Below are 17528 nucleotides of genomic sequence, written 5' to 3'. Positions count from 1 at the left end.
TTTTTTGCTGAGTTTATACGTCATTGCCCCAACTGTTGACCAGGCTTTGTTAGAGCTGCACAAAGCAAAAGGGGACCATCACGCTCTCTCAGAAGCTTGGCTGGTATGTAAAACCCGTGAATTCAGACAAACAAAAGATATGATGGTACGCACTCAAAAAGATGCTGCATAAAGCTTACTTAATTTCTTTAATTATTTTCACTGAATCAGGGATAGCCTACACAGACATTATGGCTTTGCAGCCTTCTTCAGTGTGTAGGTACAAGAAGACTGCAAAGTGCGGACCCATCACACCTTTTGTATGTTAGAGCTGTAATCTGACCTTGTTACCTTACAGAAAGCCCTGGTTGGCTTAAAACTTGTACTGTGGGCAAGACTAAATATATGTTGTTCTCTAGTTCTCACAAGAATGTTTCAGATGGACTACATATTTATTAATTGGACGGTTCTCCCGTTGATCGGGTTCCCACCTACAAATACTTGGACATTTGGATTGACAAAGTGTTATTGCTTAAAAAAACATACGGACGAGCTCGTTAAAAAGCTAAGATTTAAAGTGGGCTCCTTTTTAAGAAATAGATCTTGCCTCTCCCTAAATAGCAGGAAGCAGGTTGTACAGTCAACCTTCTTGCCAGTTCTTGATTATGGTGACACCGTTTATCACATTGCAGAAGCCACTACTCTTAAACCTTTGGATGTTGTCTATCATTGCACCATTTGTTTTTATCACTGGTGACAGTTTTAATACTCACCGCTGCATCCTGTATCAAAAGGTCGGCTGGTCCTCATTAAAGTCCCATAGATCAATTCATTACTCCCTATTTGTTCACAAATCCCTACTACACAAGCTTCCAACTTACCTAACTTTGTTGTTGATGTATATATATATTAAAAAAACATGAGATACCAAACCCGGTCACATGGTTGGTTAACTCTTGAGATTCCTCAGGGCTCCACCAAATTAGGTTTTCGTTTTAATTAGGTTTTAGTTTTAATGCACCTCATTACTGGAACCAACTGCAAAATAGACTGCAATTGGATGCTCCGATGCCGCTTGGGAAAATGTAAATATTGATTGGGGAACTATTTGCTGAGTAATGTGGCTGTTTTCTTGATTGTTTGTTGTGCTGTATTTTAGTTTGTTTTCTGATTTTCATTTGATTTGGTCTATGAATTGTATGTGCAGGGCTCCTTTGCGAAAGAGACCCTGATCTCAATGGTGACTCTCTGTTTAAATAATATAGACATTACACAAACCACATTTCTTCTCACATTTTAAGAAATGATTGTATGCAGAATGAGGATCAAGACTATGTATTGTATATAACAAATGGACTTTAATATCATACATTGCCTGGGTTTTATTTGTGAGTAATACAAAACCTATAACCTATATATACAACAGTATGAAATTATAAAACATCAGACAACCAAATAAATAACAATTCCAAGTGACTTTTTAGTTTGATGGTATTGAATTTTTTTTTTAAAGTCAGACTTTAATTGATAAAATACAGTATTATTGGTTCTAAGAAAAAAAAAATTATACAAATATTATACATATATTGGTCATGTACAGATCATAATCTTTGGAATTGTGCCATATATTACAAATTACCATGGGCATTGGGCATCCTAATATTCAGCGTGGTAGTTCCATTAGGAGTTTCATTGTCTTGTTTCAGCCCAGCTTCTTCAGTACATAGCTCCAAGTCCTCCATTAGCCTCGTGGAATTGGGAGCTGAAAAACACCACACATATTTTGGCCACACTCATTCCCCCCGTGCATCCACACAGTCTTTGAAATGGACCAGCAAATGCAAAAAGCTGGAAAAGCCCCCATCAATAAGAGATTTCTGACTTTCAGGCGTAAGCTTGGTGCTCAGCTTTCAAATTATATTCCCAATTCCTCTCTTGATTCCAGTCACAGTAAATGTTGGGGTGATGTATATACTTACCTTATGGGAGCACAGGACCCCTGAATACCCTTTCCTGCAGGCACATACATTAGGGCGGATACAGCGGCTCCCATAAAGACACTTCTGTTCACAGAGTGCTGTAGAAATTATAGAGAAATCACAATGTGGGAATGACAAATTTGAAATGAAAATGACAATGCAGAGAAGAGAGAAAGTGAGAGAGAGAGGCAGTAGGTGAGGGACAAGTCCTAAATCAGCCTCGCATCCTAATAACGACACCGTCATAACGACAGAGCTGACACTAATCTCTCTCTCTCTACTCATATTACCACCCTGAGGATTCTGGGTAAGTCCCAGAGAAGGGCCAAAATGGAGCCATGACAACACAGTTACCATAATCATCCCATCAAACCGCTGAATCATTACCATGCATAGCTAAATGCGTACACTGTGACGGAGTCTGCCTTTGAATTTATGACAGAAATTACTTTACTATACACTTGAATAGCCCTGTGTGGACTGAATTCTCTCTGCTTCTTGTTCTGAGTTTATAGATTTTATTGCGCCGTATATTTGGGAGATTTACTTACAGCTATTAGTGGTTTGATATAAATAAATAAATAGGGCTGAGGCAGAGTAAACAGAAATGATTAATCATCTTTACGGACGGTGACTTCACTTCAAAGGGAGTTAAGTACTTCTCTCATGACTCCCGAGTCTTTCTTCAAAGTCACGTATTGGCTGGTTAATGCTGGGATGCTGAACGAGCTTAAGCAGGAACTATTAGTGACACTCTGATGAGACGTAGCTGTTAGTGTTTGTGTGTGTAACAAACACACAGCTGATTGTTAACGTGGTTAACGTGGACCAGGTGATAAAAGTTGTTAACGGAGAGCTTCTTAATTAAGCATGGGGGTGGTGAGAGTGGGCTGACGAGGGACGTTTTAGAGACATATGAAACTGGCAATAAACGTCAATAAAAGACAACTATTGCAAAATATACTGTGTCCATAAAATGTATATAGTATGTAAAAGCTGGAAGTAGAAGCCTAAGTGTTATTGGTAGGGTTAGGGGAAAATAATAAAGGAAAATATATTTGAAAAAAAATATACATACATACATACATACATACATACATACATACATACATACATACATACATACATACATACATACATACATACATACATACATACATACATGTTTCTCATATTTTCCCCCAAAATATGTGGGGGATTGGAAATAATGCAGACAATTACATTGACGAAAGCCACAATCAATCTGCATTATTAAAGCTGATCTTCCCCCTTAGAAAATAAATGCATTAATAAAATAAACGTCAATAAAGATTTTTATCAGCGGTAACTTTGGGGGAATAACCACTGTCTAAATCAGTTTCTCATTGGTATCATAAACCAGCCCAGGACTGTGTAGAACTGGTCTCAGGAGTCAACACCAGAGGAGGCTGGTGGGAGGAGCTATAGGAGGACGGGCTCATTGTAATGGCTGGAATGGGATCAATGGAACGGTATCGAACACATTAAACATATGCAAACCACAGGTTTGACTTCCAGACATTACAATGAGCCCGTCCTCCTATAGCTCCTCCCACCAGCCTCCTCTACCAGCTGCCTCTGGTCTATACCTAACAATGTCATTTAAGTAGAGACCTGGCCTACGCTAGACACACATAACAGGGAAGGAGACAGAACACTTATCACAGAGACAGTTCCACTCTCCACAGGAGACCTATGTTGGTGGGAGGCAATTAACAGATGATTTCAGATAGTTAACCTAAACACACCACTCTCTTCGGAGAGGAAGTAAGTGTGTGTGTGTGTGTGTGTGTGTACGAGCAGGCTCGCGTATATAGGCGTACTTACGGACTTGGCATAGCATGCCCTGCCAGCCTGGAGGACAGTGGCAAGTGTTATGGCCAACACACTCTCCTCCATTCAGACACTTCTGTAGACAAGTGGCTGGGGAGAGACAAACACAACACCAATCAATTCACAAACCACTGCTTATGAATGAGTTATGTATGGCTTATGAATGAGTTATGTATGGCTTATGAATGTTCTAAATGTATTGTGTAGGTACCATTTATATAAATAGAGTGTTACCAGAAAATCCTTTGGTATGTTGTAATTGTGTTCATATTGTGCTGTAAACAAGCTTGTATAAAGCGGCTTACAAGCTGTTTACATTCTATGCGACTACCTGCTGCCATTAAATGCTTGTTTGTGAGGGCATGACACAGCCTGCCATCGGTGAACCACTACACATCCCAAACACCATGATTAATTGTTTCCGTGTGCACATGCCTCCACAGCTAGCGTGGAAGCATCTGTTAACAGGTAGCGGTGCAACTGTGGAACTCCTACGTGAGCCCACTTACGTTTATCGCACCGCTTTCCTCTCCATCCAGATGGACAGTCACACACATCTGGACCCACGCACCGCCCGCCGTTCATACACATGGGCTCACATACACCTGCATGGGGGAGGGAGGGACATATTCACATATTCACCAGAATAATTATCCACAGTATCTCGCATGGCAGAGAATTTTTCAACTGACCCATGCATTTACTGTACCTGATAGGCGTAATCAATACCGTGGAGAGGACAGACAGTTCTACAATGAGCACACTGCTGAAGCTGTCACGGCACTAATAACCCATTAGTAGCAAGTTGGTAATGTATAGCTAAATTAAAACCCCCTGCATGCAGCACTATTCTTAGTCAATAGCACTCCATAGCATCAATCTGACTATTCCCAGTCTCCACATGAAGCTCTGAAATGTTGGTTCCTGCTCCCTCGGGCGGAGCCTCTTACTGGGTGCATCGATCAAATGCTTCCCTCATCCATATGGCTCAATTTACCCGCCAATATGCTGTACATTAACAAGGCTCTGGAATAACTGGCTCCACTGTGTTGAGGGCACTTTGTCAGGCTGACACACATATGGTGGTGGGTAATAGATGATGATGATGATGATGAGGAGGAGGGGGAGGAGGGGAGAAGGGGTAGAGGAGGAAGAAAGGAGAGGGAGGATGAGGAGGAGGTGGAAGGGGCGGGCCGTGGAGGAGGTGGTGGCGTGGCTTTACTCACTTTTTTCACAGCGCCATCCGGTGTATCCCTCGGCGCAGGAGCAGACGCTGTTTCTCATGCATACGCCCCCATTCTTACAGGCAGGGCTGCAGACAGCTGGGAAACAGCAAGAGGTTGAGAGAGAGAGGAGAGATGGAGAAGGAGAGAGATAAAGAGAGGTGGGGAGCAATGGGTGGTGAGAGAGGGAGAGAGAAAGAGAGCGAGAGAGAGAGATAGAGAGAGAGAGATAAAGAGAGAGAGAGAAAGAGAGAGAGAGAGAGAGAGAGATGCACCATTTCAAAAAAGGTGGAGACATCACTCCCTTGAGGCTTCACGATATATGAGGGACAAAAAGAGTCCCCAGTAAACAGTTACTTAGAGAAATCCCTCGATAATTGGACAAGTGGAACTCTGCCAGAGCCCTTGATGGCTCCTTCAATTCAAACCTAAACCCCTGTCAATCTATTGGATTAGTTTTCCTTTCATCCAACAAGTAAATACACAAGTTAAAACTCCCACAGCGGACCCATGACTCTGTGTGTTGTCAGGACAGTATGTGGACAAGGACATGGGCGGACTGAATTGTGTGTGTGTGCGGCTCAGCTGGTAAGAGTGTGATGCTAGAAATGCCAAGGTTGTGGATTCAATTCCCGCAGAGACCACATACTAAAAATGTATGCAGCCACTTTACTGTAAAGCACGTTGGATAAAAGTGTCTCCTAAGTGCAACAATTAAATGAAGAGTGTATTTTACCGTTTTGACACTGGGCGCCGTAGAAGCCCTGGGGACAGCCACATGTGTTCGGACGAAGACAAGTCCCTCCGTTCAGACACATAGGGGAGCACACAGCTAGAGGACAGACACTTCAACCAATCAATCAATCAACCAACAATTCAACTGGCCAATCAATCACGTGTTCATAAAGCCCTTCATACGTCTACAGCTGTCGCACAGCGCTTTACAGCAAACAGACATCGAACCCCAAAGAGCAAGCGGAAGGACAGGAAGGACAGGACACACCAGGAAGAGTAGCTGCTGCATGAGCAAAAGCTAATGGGGATCCTAATAAACTAAAAAACCCTGTCCAGGACCAGAGCAGTACCTGTCTCACAGGAGGGTCCGGTCCAGCCAGGCAGACAGGAACACTCATCAGGAGACACACACTCTCCTCCGTTGTGACAGTGGCGGTTACACACCACTACGGAACAGATAGATGGGATAGAGTGAGCAACACAGAGATATAATTATATCGTAAGGTTCTATCTGGATTTTTGTCAAAACTGAGTTATTGACATAGATAGCATTGTTCTGTAAAATGTTCTCTACCTACATATAGTATACCCCAATTGATGTTAAGTTAAAAAGAATACAAGATAAAAAAAACATTCAAACCAATGAGGGTTCGGGAACTTTAAAGCTATTTATCTCAGAATCATATTTTGGCAGATAAAATCATATAATTCCAAGGTCACAATATTACTAGAGTGGCTTATGTCCTAAACCTTTCTAACTCTAGCGATGCAGTTCTACTTAATTCTGTGGTGAGGAGAGACACAGCATTGGCATGAACACCATTGGTTTGCCATTCAGTCCAATCCAATTTCAGCGTGAGTAACCTGACAAAGATCCACTCTTGGAATCAAAGCCTAATTAAAGGTATCAAATCATATCAAATGTTTTTTTGTCACATGCGCCGAACACAACAGGTGTAGATCTTACTGTGAAATGCTTACTTACAAGCCCTTTAACCAAAAAGTAAAAAAAAAAAAACGTTTAAAAAACCCAAAACACAATAAAATAACAATAATGAGGCTATGTACAGGGGGTACCAGTACCGAGTCAATGTGTGGGGGTACAGGTTAGTTGAGGTAATTTGTACATGTAGGTGGGGGTAAAGTGACTATGCATAGATAATAAACAGCGAGTAGCAGCAGTGTAAAAACAAAGGGGGGGGGGGCTGTCAATTTAAATAGTCTGGGTGGCCATTTCAATGAAATTAAATAAATTAAATGTGCCTATTCACCGGAAGTTATGGGGAGAAAACATTTTCTGAACGTCACGCGCCAATGTAAAAATTGGGTTTTTGGATATAAATATAAACTTGATCGAACAAAAAATGCATGTATTGTCTAACATGATTTAACGGGATTTGAGCCCAAAGAAGTTAAGGTAAAAGCTGTTAAGGAGCCTTTTGGACCTCGACTTGGGCGCTCTGGTACCGCTTGCCGTGCATTTTTTGGGCCTTCTTCTGATACCGACTAGTATATAAACTCAGCAAAAAAAGAAACGTCCCTTTTTCAGGACCTGTCTTTCAAAGATAATTCGTAAAAATCCAAATAACTAAACAGATCTTCATTGTAAAGGGTTTAAAAACTGTTTCCAATGCTTGTTCAATGAACCATAAACAATTAATGAACATGCACCTGTGGAAGGGTCGTGAAGACACTAACAGCTTACAGACGGTAGGCAATTAAGGTGATGGTCGGATTCGCATTTATCGTCGAAGGAATGACCGTTACACTGAGGCCTGTACTCTGGAGCGGGATTGATTTGGAGGTGGAGGGTACGTCATGGTCTGGGGCAGTGTGTCACAGCATCATCGGACTGAGCTTGTTGTCATTGCAGGCAATCTCAACGCTGTGCGTTACAGGGAAGACATCCTCCTCCCTCATGTGGTACCCTTCCTGCAGGCTCATCGTGACATGACCCTCCAGCATGATAATGCCACCAGCCATACTGCTCGTTCTGTGCGTGATTTCCTGCAAGATAGGAATGTCAGTGTTCTGCCATGGTCAGCGAAGAGCCCGGATCTCAATCCCATTGAGCACGTCTGGGCCCTTTTGGATTGGAGGGTGAGTGCTAAGGCCATCCCCCCCCCCCCCCCCAGAAATGTCTGGGAACTTGCAGGTGCCTTGGTGGAAGAGTGGGGTACATCTCACAGCAAGAAATGGTAAATCTGGTGCAGTCCATGAGGAGGAGATGCACTGCAGTACTTAATGCAGCTGGTGGCCACACCAGATACTGACTGTTACTTTTGATTTTGACCCCCCTTTTGTTCAGGGACACATTATTCCATTTCTGTTAGTCACATGTCTGTGGAACTTGTTCAGTTTATGTCTCAGTTGTTGAGTCTTGTTATGGTCATACAAATATTTACACATGTTAAGTTTGCTGAAAATAAACGCAGTTGACAGTGAGAGGACGTTTCTTTTTTTGCTGAATTTAGGTCCTGGATGGTAGGAACTTGGCCCCAGTGATGTACTGACCTGTACACACTACCCTCTGTAAGTGGAGAAGCAGTCATGTGGTTGGGTCCTACATAATTTGAACAATGTGTGAGCGATGGCATATTCAATTTGCACGATGAATGATTTGTGATGATGTGTGTTGAACTCACTGGTCTCACATCTGGGGCCCACAAAGCCGTAGGGACAGGAGCAGGTGCCGGGTCCCACGCATGTTCCTCCGTGCTCACAGGGCAGACTGCACAGAGCTGTGGGTGGTGATGATATGAATGTGTTATGCATGGGGTTATGAATGTGTTACGCCATAGGTTATGAATGTGTTATGAAGTTCTTCTGTAGGTACCCTTCAAATAAACTGTTAATGGGAAAATATTCATGATGATAAGCAGCCAGGCTTTGCCCTCACATTTCTACATCAGTCAGCCAGGACTAGGAACCAGTGTCTCACTACAGCTTGGTTTAACCTCATCTCCATTGCATTGGTGGGGTGGACTCTGACTCTGATCTGTAGGTGGCAGTAGTGTTTCAGGCCTCTGTCAGTAATGTCTCAGACCAGCTCAAAGAGGGAGGGCTAATCAAATGCCCACAACTGCTTCATTAGGTCTGCACTCACTTGCACGCACACACACACACACCCAACTGTACAGTACCGGACATGGACCGGCCTTCTCTCAGCAGTGCCTTTCTGTCTTTTACTGATGAGCTTGCTTTCTCGGTGTGACAACAAGCTCCTGCCTGTAGTCTGACACAGCACACAGAGACAGTTCTGATAGGCCCTAACGAGAACAGATAGGCCGCGTCCGATGTGGCACCCTATTCCATACATAACGCACTACTTTTGACCAGATCCCTATGGGCAAATGTGCCATTTAGGATGCAGACGCATAATTACCTATCTCACACGTCTCCCCGTGGTTGCCTTTCGGGCACTCACACACCCCCGGGGCGACGCACTGGCCTCCATTCCTACACTCAGGTTTACAGATCGCTGAGGAGAAGAATGTAAAGACATCAAACGATACAAAAGATTGAGCAATGCATGGGAATCAAAAACAACAATATCAGGATGATGTGGTATTTTGAGAGGCTAAGAGAGAGAGAGAGTGAGAGGGGAGAAGAGGGAGGGTGAAGGTAGAGAGAGAGAGAGAGAGAGAGAGAGAGAGAGAGAGAGAGCGAGAGAGAGAGAAAGGAGAAGAGGGAGGGAGAAGGGAGGGAGAGAGAGAACAAGAGAGAGAGAAAGAGTGAGAGAGGAGAAGAGGTAGGGAGAAGGGAGAGAGAGAGAGCGAGAGAGAGAGAGAGAGAAAGAGTGAGAGAGGAGAAGAGGGAGGGAGAAGGGAGAGAGAGAGAGCGAGAGAGAGAGAGAGAAAGAGAAGAGTGAGAGGGGAGAAGAGGGGGGGAGAAGGGAGAGAGAGAGAGAGAAAGAGAGCGTTTTACCTGTTTGACAGTTGGTCCCGGCGTAGCCTGGTTTACAGCGGCATGTGTTGGGAGCGGCACACTCCATGTTCCTGCCACACGCATGCCTGCACACAGCTATAAATAACAGGCAGGCAGGCGACACACACACACACAAACACACAGAGGCAGCACCATAGGCCAATTACAAGCTGCTTCCATCTATTCCAACTCCAACCTCACTTACAGCATCTGTACATAAACATCTGTCAACTGAACCCAACCCACGCTGCTCTGGTACAGGGAGCACTCAGCTAGCCATCTTGAAAAACGACCATCATTAGGATGCCTTTTGGAGAGGCTAGAGAAAGGCATCACTTTCAGTCATTGAAAAGGATTGATGCACAGGTGGTATTCAATACAGCCGGTAAATAGCAATGTCCTCTATAATGGACCAGTGATAATAGATTGTGTTTCTCAAAGCAGTAGCTCTTTCTCAAGCAGTGCTACAGTGATAATAGATAGCGTTTCTCAAAGCAGTAGCTCTTTCTCAAGCAGTGATAGAGTGATAATAGATAGTGTTTGTCAAAGCAGTAGCTCTTTCTCAAGCAGTGATACAGTGATACTAGATAGTGTTTCTCAAAGCAGTAGCTCTTCAGCAGTAGCTCTTCCTCAAGAAGAGGGATCGACTTTAGGCCTTTAAGCCTCTTCATTTTTTGCACCTCTCATGTTCCTTTTTGTCTTATAATCACATTGTTCTGTAATCTTTTGTTTTTAAATAAATAAATAAAAATACCTTTGCATGTTTGTCTTTCTCCGGTGTATCCCAGGGGACACCTTCCACAGTGGAAGCCCCCGTCCCTGGTGGGTTCACAGGGGACCCCTGGGAAACAGGGCATGTCAGCGCATGTCAGAGGCCGCTCCCGCTCCACTGCCACAGTATTACTGATCCTGGTCCCACGGTGGAGGTGGGGAGACGTGGCCCTGTGGAGGGGGGGAGTAAGGGGGTGTGTGTGGTGGTGCTTCCGGGCAGGGGTGGTGAGGGTGAGGGAGAGCAGGGGTTCCTGTGCGTTGTCAGGTAGGTCAGAGGGGTTTGAGCCAGGCCCCGTCAGTGCTCCGTCGGCGGAGAACTCGGACTCAGAGAGGGAGTAGGTAACGGAGGAGAGGGCTGCGGACAGCGGGGCCACAGCTTTAGGGAGGGTCCAGGGCTTGGTCATGGTGGGCACCACTACCACATTTATGAGCTTCTCTTGGGTTGTCTGCTTGGACTCTGTGTTGGTTGAGGAATGGGGTGGAGTCACCTTGGATTGGGGTGGAGTAACCTTGGGGTAGATGGAGTATGGAGGAGTAACCTTGGAAGAGGTGGCACTCCGCACGACAGCTACAGACTCTCTGGTTGTCACCTTGAGTGAGGTAGCGCTGGCATTGGCACCTGTTTTGGCACGAGTCCTAGTGAGGGCACTGATGGCATGATGACTGCCCATGGTGAGGCTGTTAGAACCTTCAGGTGACATAGGGGTGTGTCTAGGAAATAGGGGCGTGGCCGGCTCTCTCCACCCAGTGATTGGCCCTCGGGCAGGCGAGAGGGGAAGGTGCGGGGGGCTCTGATAGGCTCCCCTGGAGACTGGTGAGGAGAGGGAGGAGAGATGTTTGACTGCGTGCCTGGTGGGCAAAGCGGGAAGGTGGAGTTGGGACACTTTACTGTTGCTTTGTTGGTAGGGTTTGCTGCTCTTGGCTATTGTCAACTGCTGCTGGGTCAGGTGAGGGTTACCTGAGGGGAGATGGGGAGATAATGATGTGACACAAAAAAAAAAAAACTCTATACCTATAAGGTTATAGTCTTAGAAAAAAGGATTCCTAAAGGGTTCTTCACCTGTCCCCATAGGAGAACCCCTTACAGTTCCAGGTAGAATGGAACCAAAAGGGTTCTACCTGGAACCAAAAAGGGTCCTTCAATGGGTTCTCCTATGGGGAAAGCTGAAGAACCTTTTCGATTCTAGATAGCACCTTTTTTCTAAGGTTGTAGGGTTAGGGTTGTGGTTGAGGGTTAGGAAGGATTGAACTGGAATGTAGACAAGCTGGACTCTCCAAATAAACGTATTACAGCAGTATAAAATGTCATTGCATCATCAGACACAGTGCAAGACAAAACAAAGACGTGGTAAATGTCTGTTCTAATCTAATTAACATCTGCTATAAACACTGATGTTGACACAGAACATGGTTGGAACAGAATCAAGACCATTGGATGACTCATGGGAACAATAAAGTTATTTAAATTCGAATTGAAATGAAATAAAAAAGTGTTACCCGAGACCAGTTTTAATGACATATTGAGAGACGCCACCCAACACTTCATTGATTTATTTTCCCCTACTGAGACTGACTGGAAACATCACCTGTATTGAAACCTCACAAAAGATGCCCAAATCACTTCATAGAGGAATCTGATACATACACAGTGAGGGAATTATAAACAACACACACACACACACAGAAAGGGAACTGACTGTGTAGAAAGTCACGACAACAGGGTTGGGTATTAAACAATTATGTGATTTAGAAAGGTGGCTGCACAAATTATGAGATGCACTAAAATGATTTATTTAGTACAATTAAGAAAAATGTCATCACACTGGCTGGGTAAAGAAACAAAACACATGAACACTGCCCAAAAATATTGAAACACTGTAAACTAGTCTGTGCTCTTCCAAACAACCTGGCATTGGTCCTATCCATTCAATAGTTTGACTGACTAATGATGGGAAATACTTTAACTCTCACTCTAAATAAATATGTTTTCTTTTTTCACATCCTCATTAAAGATGAAAGCATGAGAAAAGCATATTCCACTGCCATTAGTTTATCATCTGGAAGTGCCTGCTGTTGACGTGGACAGTAGACACACAGGGACAGAGAGTCCAAAGAAGGAAGGGACAAATACGGAGGATATAAAACAGAACTAAGCTGAGAGGAGAAGATGGAGTGCAAAGCTTTCCACATTTCATTGATCTACAAAAAAACGTGATGATGATTAGCATGTTGAGCTTATTAATAGGGCAGCTTGGCCTCAGAACCATATGAAGCATACTATATGTGTTTTTATGGACCTTCAAGACGTATGATATGTCCTAATGGTCTAGTTCAGGGTTCCCCAAATGGCAGCCCGAATTTTGCCAGTAAGTTTTCTGAGAAAAAAATAATAAAGTTGAATTTAATTTATATATATATTATTTTATTGCTGGACATAATAGACTGTAAAAAAACACCAGGAAATCAGCTTCAAGTGATTTTAATTGAAGAAATATGTTCCCAAGTATTCCCACGCATAATAGAGAGACAAATATAAGCAAGGCTTGAAATTAAATATCTGTTTGGACTTCTTGTGGTCAATTTGCAGTCTACGTTCTGGCCCCCCCGACCATCCGCTCAAGAAAAAAAATGGTCCTGCAGCCTAATCTAGTTGATGATCCCTGGTCTAGTTACCTTAGACAGAAACTAAAGTAGGGATGTTGGCGGGGAAGGACGGGTGGGCATATTTCGCGACCATCTGGTAGCAATCCAAAGGTTGTGTGTTTGAGTCGTGTCGGGGACAACTGTAGCATTTTAGCTAACCCTTCCCCTAACCCTATTCCTAACCTTAGTTCTCCTAACCTGTTTCAGTTCACCTTTTACATAAATTACCCTGACCTTTGTCGTTTGTTCTCCTAACCAACAACGTAAATATGTATATGTAAAGTGTGATATGTAAAATGTATGTACATGTAACAAAAAAGCTGTAAAAACAAAAACATATTTTTGTGTCCTCTGAAGGGCGGGATGGGTTAATACAAATTAAGTAATTCTCCTTGGTTGTAAGGATGCAACAAGCAACCTGGTCTCAGACAAAGACGTATAATACTATACGTCCTTCAAGATGTATGATAACTCATCCAATTCGTATGCTATTGTACGACCCGGTAAGACGTTTGACGCTATACGTCCGATATTGTACAACCACTCTTCCATTCATAATGTAACCTAATATAATTAAATATACAACACTAAATGGAGGAACCATGTTTACATACCAAATCTTACGAATTGCCCTGAGACCAGGTTTAATAGGGATGTAACTGCACAGAGGCACTTCACATTACATCAGATTGTTTTCAAATAGTTTTCCAACAGTGACAGTAGAATAAATACTAAAAAGCCAATGTGTGGTGCATGTACTTTTTAAGGACTAACGTATTTAGATAGCCTGGTGCTAGATCTGTGTAACGACTGTCTTCGTGAAGGCAAGGCGCAGCGGGTTGCGTGCTCAACATTATAATTTATTAAATGTGAACACCAAAAAAACAATAAACAAGGAAACGACGACAGGAAACAATTTTGCAGGCTACACCAACGCAATGCAAAAACAACTACCCACAATTAACAAACAAAACACATCCCTAATTATAGGACTCTCAATCAAAGGCAACTACAAACACCTGCCTCCAATTGAGAGTCCAGCACCCAATTACCTAACATAGAAAGAACATAGAAATACAAAAACATAGGACATAACCCAAAACCCAGAAATAATAAATCAAACACCCTTCTAAACAAACCACCACCCCGAACCACATAAAACAAATACCCTCTGCCACGTCCTGACCAAACTACAATCACAAATAACCCCTATACTGGTCAGGACGTGACAATCTGTTTTTGTCTTGCCAATTCCTATGGTCCTTGGCATAAGGGCAACAACAGGTGTTGGCTATACAGCACAAACAGATCTGGGACCAGGCTAGTAACTATGGCCAGGGAGGTGGTGTAACACTTCAAGCCGAAGTCTTACCTCGAGCAGTTTTGGTGCAGGTGCGTCCATTGCCATTGAGGGGCGGTGGGCAGCGCCCGCAGACATAGCCCGTGTAGGGTGGACGTCGGTCGATGCACTGGACCCCCAGGAAGCACGGTCGGCTGGCACACGTACCTGTCACGTTGTTGTTCCCTGCATGGGATGATAGCCCTAAGCCTGGAACACATAATCACTGTTATCAGCCCCAGGACATGTACATATTTATCAATTCATTCCCTTCCCCCTAGACTTCACATGAACAGTGATGTTCACCCTTTGTTTATGCTCAGTGGGATGCTGTAATCAGCTGTCAATGCCTCTGCATCGGCCACACCATGCTGTCTTCGTTTGCATATTTCATGATTAGTCATAATTCAAATAAGTACAGCCCCATAGATGTGAACAGCTCACAAAAACCACCGACGTACAGTTGCCTACCAGGGTGATATATTCAACACCGCCTGACAGATTTTATGTGGCAGAACTCGCAGTTAAATCCAAAGCTGCTACAGTTGCTAATTGCTCAAATGTCTTTGATTAAAATGCAAAGTCTGGGAAGACCAATTATATAAAGGTACTTTATAACTAAATTAGGGCTGTGGAGAAACTCTTAGCTGGGACTTTGTGTTTTGATGGCAGGAGGCTCATTACGGTGCTTCAGGATGAACGTCTCAGAGTAATTGATTGATACGCCATCAAGGTCAGAAACCCCTTGGAGTGAGCGAGAGAGAGAGATGTGTGTGTGTGAGACCCCGACTGTGTCCCGTCTTCACCTCCAGACCTGCCCTCACCCCCAATCCAGCTGCATCAGCTTCCCTCTACCCATAGGCCTTCACTCCCCTCCTGGGCTCCCCTCTCACCCACACCCACAAAGAAGAGTGATGAAAATGCCAATCGCCCTATTAGTCTTAAACAAAGCTATGTACTTTAGAACTAAAACTGCTGGTATCATTGGCACTTTTAGATGGATTCTGTCAAGTTTGACCCATAACTTTGTCCTTGTCCTTTGTTTCGCACCTTGCACAGGCACAACATCAAACCACCACATCATCAAAAGTGTATTATGGCTAGACTATGCTGTATTATGTTGGTATTGCACATTTCTCAGCATATCTCTATTCTGTGACGGATCTATGGGAGAGAGCAGACTGAGAACGTATGACTGTCATTGCAGTGCAGTTAGAAGCTTTGAAACGTGACACCGACAACCCTTCTCTTTTTCCTACTCGCGTGCGACACAGCGTTTCTTCTCCCTCTCAGTCTAATAAAGCGTTCCATCTTCACGGTGACAAAATAGGAAAAAGAATGGACCATCTGTCTTTTATTAAGAAGTGATTTATCAGCGTTATGACTCCACGTATTAAGGCTTATCGCCTGTGAATTTTGTCTCATTTTCGACTAGGGCAGCAGAATCCACTCAGACAACGGGTGGTTTTATCGGAACGACAGGGTCGACAGGAGATGACATATTTCGCTGTGTGCCTTTCAATCCCATCTCCAGCCCTTTAGTGTGATGATGACGACAGGCAATTTTGCAAGGCCGCTAACTGGGCTGGCTATAGCTGCCAATGCCAATGAGGTACTCAGTCACGGAGTAATGTGACACCCCTGATGGACTATTATACGAACCCTGGTGTTAAACAGCCTTTTGTAGGCGATCTGAAGAGTATCAGCCAGGGGCTTTTGGGAAATACGGGGTATGGTAGTAGGTGCCAGGCGCACCAGTTTGTGTCAAGAACTGCAATGCTGCTGGATTTTTCACGCTCAACAGTTTCCCGTTTGTATCACGAATGGTCCACCACCCAAAAAAAACTTCCAGCCAACTTGACAAATGTCGGAAGCATTGGAGTCGACATGGGCCAGCATCCCTGTGAAACGCTTTCGACACCTTGTAGAGTCCATGTCCCGACGAATTGAGGCTGTTCTGTGGGCAAAAGGGGAGGGGGGGAGTGCAACTCAATATTAAGAAGGTGTTCCTAATGTTTGGTATACTCAGGGTACTTGCCAGTTCTTTGTCCATTCTTAGACGGCGTATGTACAGCTGGGGCCTTGACAGGCGCCCTGTTGGTCTCTGGAAGTCCAGGCATGTTGGTTTGTGGGAGTCCAGGCTGATTGGTCGGTGGGATTCCAGGTCTGCCAGTGTCCATCCTGGGTGGATTGTCTTGGTCTGGTCTGTTGTTGGGTGAGAGCTTAGAGGTGGTGGTGGTGGTGGTAGTGGTGGTGGTGGTGGTGGTAGGGACAGTGGTGGGTCCAATGCTGGGGACAATGGGGTTTGACCGTACAGCTGCTGTTGTGTTAGAGACAGATGTGGACACATGGAGAGAGTAAGAGGTGGGCTTCGTAACACCTCAGTGCTTTTATGATGCTGGGAGAGAGATAGATAGAGGACACTTCAGGTTCAGAGCCAAACATTTGTCCTATGCTGTCACACAACCAATACTGTTTTTATTAAACATTTCATAGAAACTTCTCACACTCTATTCAAGAATGTTGGTCCACAGTTTTTCATCCCACACCTACACCGCCAGAAATCACAGCTCCACAATAGATCTGCGAGCAGCAGATTTGTGTAAAAAAAAATGTTTTAAAAAGAGAAAGAAAAGCAGAGCAGGAGGAGAGAGAGAGAGAGACTGTGTGATTGATGACGGCAGAGTGGAGCAATGGCAAGTGAAATAAACCTGGCAGTGTAACTCCTGCCGAGGCAGCATGGCACTATAATAAACAAAGCAGAGGACCACTCAGTCGAAACTCATCGCTCAGAGGGAGAAAAAGATCAGGTAGAGAGAAAGGCTAAGATGCTTGGAAAAGAAAAGAGGGATGTTGGTGGAAACATGGCATGGCTTTTCAGTAGCTAAATGGTGACTAAGTGTGTGTGTGTGTTTGTGTGCGCGTGTGCAAGTGCGTGTGTGTACGTGCGTGCCTGCACTCCTGCAGAGTTCAAGTGGTTTACCCTGGACTACAGAAACAAACGTCTGCTGAATGAAAATTGGATTTCCCTCTAGGTGCATTTGTATGTGTGTCTTATGGATGGTTCCCCAGCTTCGCCCC

General features: G+C 44.1%; 1 protein-coding gene across 1 annotated transcript in view; it reads right to left on the bottom strand.

Moving 5' to 3' along the window:
• Positions 1 to 1315: 1315 nt before the first annotated feature.
• si:ch211-246m6.5 (von Willebrand factor D and EGF domain-containing protein) overlaps positions 1316 to 17528 on the bottom strand; it is a 45710-nt gene continuing 29497 nt past the window's right edge. Inside the window, exons 23-35 of the mRNA XM_014150096.3 lie at positions 16486 to 16767; positions 14481 to 14657; positions 10449 to 11423; positions 9695 to 9790; positions 9153 to 9248; positions 8413 to 8508; positions 6118 to 6213; positions 5769 to 5864; positions 5036 to 5131; positions 4319 to 4414; positions 3804 to 3899; positions 1959 to 2056; positions 1316 to 1741 (exon numbers count right to left, since the gene is read on the bottom strand). Of these exons, the coding sequence (XP_014005571.3) occupies positions 1721 to 1741; positions 1959 to 2056; positions 3804 to 3899; positions 4319 to 4414; positions 5036 to 5131; positions 5769 to 5864; positions 6118 to 6213; positions 8413 to 8508; positions 9153 to 9248; positions 9695 to 9790; positions 10449 to 11423; positions 14481 to 14657; positions 16486 to 16767 (2321 nt within the window). The 3' untranslated portion in view covers positions 1316 to 1720. The remainder of the gene's footprint in view (positions 1742 to 1958; positions 2057 to 3803; positions 3900 to 4318; positions 4415 to 5035; positions 5132 to 5768; positions 5865 to 6117; positions 6214 to 8412; positions 8509 to 9152; positions 9249 to 9694; positions 9791 to 10448; positions 11424 to 14480; positions 14658 to 16485; positions 16768 to 17528) is intronic.

This window comes from Salmo salar, chromosome 16, assembly GCF_965601325.2.
Source record: "Salmo salar chromosome 16, fSalSal1, whole genome shotgun sequence".
Lineage (NCBI taxonomy): Eukaryota > Metazoa > Chordata > Actinopteri > Salmoniformes > Salmonidae > Salmo > Salmo salar.
This window is presented reverse-complemented; position numbering and strand designations above follow the sequence as displayed.